This window comes from Scyliorhinus torazame, chromosome 2, assembly GCF_047496885.1.
Source record: "Scyliorhinus torazame isolate Kashiwa2021f chromosome 2, sScyTor2.1, whole genome shotgun sequence".
Lineage (NCBI taxonomy): Eukaryota > Metazoa > Chordata > Chondrichthyes > Carcharhiniformes > Scyliorhinidae > Scyliorhinus > Scyliorhinus torazame.
The window spans coordinates 250,834,495-250,840,569 of record NC_092708.1 but is presented as its reverse complement, the minus strand read 5'-3'; the positions used below and the strand labels follow the sequence as shown (position 1 = coordinate 250,840,569).

The 6,075-nt window shown below is 47.5% G+C and overlaps 1 protein-coding gene across 1 annotated transcript in view; it reads left to right on the top strand.

Moving 5' to 3' along the window:
• Positions 1–816: 816 nt before the first annotated feature.
• srp14 (signal recognition particle 14) overlaps positions 817–6,075 on the top strand; it is a 16,758-nt gene continuing 11,499 nt past the window's right edge. The window contains exons 1-3 of the mRNA XM_072486141.1: positions 817–932; positions 1,712–1,784; positions 5,970–6,075. Coding sequence (XP_072342242.1) covers positions 909–932; positions 1,712–1,784; positions 5,970–6,075 — 203 coding nt within the window. The 5' untranslated portion in view covers positions 817–908. The remainder of the gene's footprint in view (positions 933–1,711; positions 1,785–5,969) is intronic.

Below are 6,075 nucleotides of genomic sequence, written 5' to 3'. Positions count from 1 at the left end.
CTAAACCCCACTCCGATAATAAACTCCCTGACCCGAAACCCGACTCCGATAATAAACACCCTGATACTAAACCCCACTCCGATAATAAACACCCTGACACTAAACCCGACTCCGATAATAAACACCCTGGCCCTAAACCCCACTCCGATAATAAACTCCCTGACCCTAAACCCGACTCCGATAATAAACACCCTGACACTAAACCCGACTCCGATAATAAACACCCTGACACTAAACCCCACTACGATAATAAACACCCTGACCCTAAACCCCACTCCGATAATAAACACCCTGACACTAAACGCCACTCCGATAATAAACACCCTGACACTAAACCCGACTCCGATAATAAACACCCTGACCCTAAACCCCACTCCGATAATAAACACCCTGACACTAAACCCCACTCCGATAATAAACACCCTGACACTAAACCCCACTCCGATAATAAACACCCTGACACTGAACCCGACTCCGATAATAAACACCGTGACCCTAAACCCCACTCCGATAATAAACACCCTGACACTAAACGCCACTCCGATAATAAACTCCCTGACCCGAAACCCGACTCCGATAATAAACACCCTGACACTAAACCCCACTCCGATAATAAACACCCTGGCCCTAAACCCGACTCCGATAATAAACACCCTGACCCTAAAGCCGATCTGAAGTTTCTGATTTAAATAGCCAGGTGCCAATCACCATTGTGACGCCATCACGCTGCTGGCTCCGCCTCGGGTGTGCGGCCGGGCTCAGAAATCAGAAAATTGTTGCGAACCACGAAAAACACGGGCCGCGCGTGGGTCGCGTGGTTGCTCGGTCGGGACGTGGGCGGGTGGGTGACGCTTTTCCGGCGGCGGTGCAGCTTCCGGTGAAGAGGCTGAGCTACAATCCTGGGACAGATGGTGCTGTTGGAGAGTGACTCGGTGAGAGTCTGGGGAAGCGGGAGGTAAACACTGAGGGGGATTATTCTGGTGCGGGATAGTTATATGCGCGGGGTGTTAACATTATGACACTGGGGGAATGGGAGTGTGGTTAGTGCTGATGTCTCACAGATCCAGGGACCCAGGTTCAATTCCGGCCTTGGGTGACTGTGTGGAGTCTGCACGTTCTCCCCGTGTCTGCGAGGGTTTCCTCTGGGTGCTCCGCTTTCCTCCCACAGCCCAAAGATGTGCAGGTTAGGAGGATCGGCCATGTTAAAATTGCCCCATACTATCCAAAAGGTATCCAGGCTCGGTTGGTGCAGACTCGATGGGCCAAATGGCATCTTTCTGCTCTGCAGGGATTCTATGAGGAGGTGGGGGTGGTTGCAGTGGGGGAGGTTGACATTGGGGAAGTGGGGGGGAAGGAGGATGATTAGTGTTGGGGAAGTGGGGTTAGCTCTCTGTCATGAGTGTTGCAGATAGGGTAACATTGGTTTTAGGGGCTGTAACATTGTGCCAGTGGGAATTGATGCAGGATATAATTGGGGCTGTGAGGGCCTGGGGTGGGTGGCATAACAGTGGCGTAACACTGGCAGTGGGGGTGTACAGGTGAAGTAATTGGGGATTTGGATAGGTGGGAGTGTATTAACTCTGGAGCGGTGGAAATGGGAGGATGTGGTGTGTGGTAGTACAGAGCAATTCTTCATGTGTTCTTCATTCTGACCTCTGATGCATGGTGCTTGTGTAGTGAGTTGACACTGATCACTTTCTGTCCCCTCTAGTTTCTGACTGAGCTGACCCGGCTTTTCCAGAAATGCCGAAACTCTGGGAGTATTTACCTCACCATGAAGAAATGTGAGTTTAAATGCGCACACGGTTTGCTTTGTATTTGAACAGCAGGAGTTGATTCAGTATTAATTGTATATTAACTTTATTTATTAGCATGTGTTAACTGGGGATTCACTAGTGCCCCTAATAATAATAATCTTTGTTAATGTCACAAGTTGGCTTACATTAACACTGCAATGAAGTTACTGTGAAAAGCCAATAGTCGCCACATTCTGACGCCTATTCGGCTCACTGAGGGAGAATTCAGAATGTCCAAATTACCTAATAGCACGGCTTTCGGGACTTGTGGGAGGAACCAGGAGCACCCGGAGGAAACCCACACAGACACAGGGAGAACGTGAGGACTCCGCACAGACAGTGACCCAAACCAGGAATCGAACCCAGGTCTCCGGCGCTGTGAAGCAACAATGCTAACTACATTGCTACCGGTGTGCCGTATAAGTCACACACTGAAACTATGGATATTGGGTTAGGAGATTTACTTATGTCTCACTTTGTAAATGAATCTTGAAAAATGTATGTAAAGATTGGTTTCAGTTCTCAGTTTTAGGATTTGAACATTCAGCCACTTGATCCTGCTCCGCCACTCAATTTGACCATCTTGATTCACACCCCAACTCCACATACCTGCGTATCCTGTGATGTTACAAGTCTAGCTTTTCCTTTTGAGGAGGTGGTTGGTCAAAGGAGAGAAAATATGTTTCAGGTTACCACTGCCTTATGTGTAGAAAAATTTCTCTTGATTTCCTGAACCGGCTAACTCTTATTTTCAGATTGTGCTCCCTTGTTCTGGATTCCCCCACTGTTATTCATTGACGACGCAGAACAGCAAAATATTGCTGCGAGGTAAATAAGCTGCAGCGGTGCCTATTCCAAGCTGAGTATAAGCTCCTAAGTAGGAGCCCCTCGAGCCAGTTCCATCATTTCTGATCTGATTGTGCCGTAAGTCCACTTTGCTGTTCCCCAATCCCAATTACCCTCTACTCCCTTGTCAATCAAAAACCTGTCTAATTCCGTCTTGAATATATTCAATGACGTAGTGTCCATTGCTCTCTGTGGAAGAATTTCTAAGATTGACGACACGGCACGGTAGCACAGCTCCAGGGTCCCAGGTCCAATTCCTGGCTTAGGTCACTGTCTGTGTGGAGTCCGCACGTTCTCCCCGTGTCTGCGTGGATTTCCTCCGCGTGCTCCGGTTTCCTCCCACAGTCGAAAGATGTGCAGGTTAGGTGGATTGGCCATGCTAAATTGCCCTTGGTGTCCAAAAAGGTTAGGTGAGGTTACAGGGATGGGGGGAGGTGAGGGCTTAAGTAGGGCGCTCTGGTGCAGACTCGATGGACCGAATGGCCTCCTTCTGCACTGTAAATTCTATGATTCTATAACGACACTCTGAGAGAAGAAATTTCTCCTCATCGCTGTTTTTTTTTAAAAACCATGGCTCTAACTCTAGATTCCTTAATGTGGAAAACATTCTCCCAGCATCTATCCTGTCATGTCCCCTCTGATCTTATTCAATAAGATCACCTCACATTCTTCTATTTTATTGAGGCATTTATATATTTACACAGTAAACAACCATAAAACAAAACAAGCCAACAGGGCTGCAAATATACAAACCAACTAAATACCTGACACCCCACCATCCTGCCTCCCATTCCCCAATTCCGCTCCCTCCTTTTTTAGCCCCCCCACCCTCTTGACACCTTAACTGTTCTCAAAGAAGTCCATGAACGGCTACCACCTCTGGGCAAACCCCTCCACAGACCCTCACAAAGCGAACTTTTATCTTCTCTAGCCAAAGAAACTCTGCCACACCCCCGGTTTTGGGGGCCCTGAGTCCCTCCATTCCAATAAAATCTGTCTCCGGGCGACCAGGGAGGCAACGGCAAGACATCGGCCTCTCTCGCCCCCTTGACTCCCGGCTCTTCTGACACTCCAAAGATCGGCACTTCTGGACTTGGGATCACCTTCACCTTCAAGACCTCCGACATAACGTCGGGGAACCCCTGCCAGAATCCCCCAAGCTTCGGACAGGCCCAAAACATGTGGACATGATTTGCAGGCCCACCCGTGCGCCGCCCACACCTATTCTCCATCCCTTCAAAAAACCTGCTCATCCTGGCCACAGTCAAATGTGCCCTGTGGACCACCTAATCTGTATAATCTTGCACACCACGAGGACGCGTTCACCCCCCTCAAAGCTTCCTCCTGCTTAAGCTTCACTACCTCTATCGTGGCTCCCTCAGAATCCATCAACTCCTTATAGATTTCCAACACTTTACCCTCACTTACCCCTGTCACCTCACATTCTTCTAAACTCAAATGTGCATAGATCCAACCTGCCTGACGACAACCTCGGCATCTCAGGAATCAGCCTAGTGAATCGTCTCTGAATAATAATAATCTTTATTGGTGTCACAAGTAGGCTTATATTAACACTGCAATGAGATTCCTGCGAAAATCCCCTAGTCGCCACAGTACGGCACCTGTTCGGGTACACAGAGGGAGAATTCAGAATGTCCAATTCGCCGAACAAGCAGGTCTTTCGGGACTTGTAGGAGGAAACCGGAACACCCGGAGGAAACCCACGCAGATACAGGGAGAACGTGCAGACTCCACACAGACAGTGACCCAAGACGGAAATCGAACCCGGGTCCCTGATGCTGTGAAGCAACAGTGCTAACCACTAACTGTCTCCAACGCAATTCTATCTCAAAGGATATCAAAGCTGTACATAGTGCTCTAGGTATGGTCTCATAAAGCCCTGTACAGCTGGAACAAAACTTGCCTATGTTTGTATTCATTCGCCCATGCAATAAAGACCAATATTTAAGTTACATTTGTGATTACTTGCTGTACCTACATGCTAACTTTTTGATTCATTCACGAGGACAGCCAGATCGCCGCTACCACAGAAGTCTGCAGCCTCTCTCCATTTAAATAAAATTCTGTTCTTCTGCCAAAGTTGACGAGTTCCCATTTTCCCCCACTATGCCAGATTTTTGCCTACTCAACCTATCTGTGTTCCTTTGCAGACTCTGTGTCCACCTCATAACTTTCTTTCCTACCTATGTACCTCCATGTACATAGATTCCTGAAAGTTGCCACCCAGGTTGAGAGGGTTGTTAAGAAGCTTTTATTGGTGGAGGGATTGAGTTTAGGAGCCATGAGGTCATGTTGCAGCTATACAACACTCTGGTGCGGCCGCAGTTGGAGTATTGCGTGCAATTCTGGTCGCCGCATTATAGGAAGGATGTGGAAGCATTGGAACGGGTGCAGAGGAGATTTACCAGAATGTTGCCTGGTATGGAGGGAAGATCTTATGAGGAAAGGCTGAGGGACTTGAGGCTATTTTTGTTAGAGAGAAGAAGGTTAAGAGGTGACTTAATTGCGGCATACAAGATGATCAGAGGATTGGATAGGGTGGACAGTGAGAGCCTTTTTCCTCGGATGGTGATGTCTAGCACGAGGGGACATACCTTTAAATTGAGGGGAAATATAAGACAGATGTCAGAGGTAGTTTCGTTACTCGGAGAGTAGTAAGTATGTGGAATGCCCTGCCTGCAACAGTAGTGGACTCACCAACACTAAGGGCATTCAAATGGTCATTGGATAGACATATGGATGATAAGGGAATAGTGTAGATGGGCTTTAGAGTGGATTCACAGGTCGGCGCAACATCGAGGGCCGAAGAGCCTGTACTGCGCTGTTATGTTCTATGTTCTATCTTTCTACCATTAGAAAGTCTGGCGATTAATACAGTTGGTCCCTTCATTAAAATAGGTCATATGTGGTTGCAGACCCAGCACTGATCCCTGTGGCACTCCATTAGTTAAGTTCAAAATGGGCCATTCCTCTATCCATGCTAATATATCACCCACAACACCATGAGCTCTTCTCTTGTGCAGTAAATCATTATGTGCAACTTATTGGATGCCTTTAGGAAATGCAAAATATCTACTGGTTCTCCATTATCCACCCTGCTTCTTACATCCTCAAAGAACCCAATAAATTTGTCAAACGTTATTTACTTTAAAAAAAACCCTGTTGACTCTGCCTGATTGTAATATGACGTGGAAGGGGCCAGGATTGAAAGAGTAGAAATCTTGAAGGGCAGGTAGGGAGAGGCATAAACTGTGGAATATGTGAATCGAAGAGACTGAGCAAAATTTAATATCTACATATCTGCAGATGATGGTCGGACAAAGCCTGTTCCACGGAAAGGAAACCCTGATACCTTTGACCCCGCTGACAACAAGTGTCTACTGAGGGCAACTGATGGGAAGAAGAAGATCAG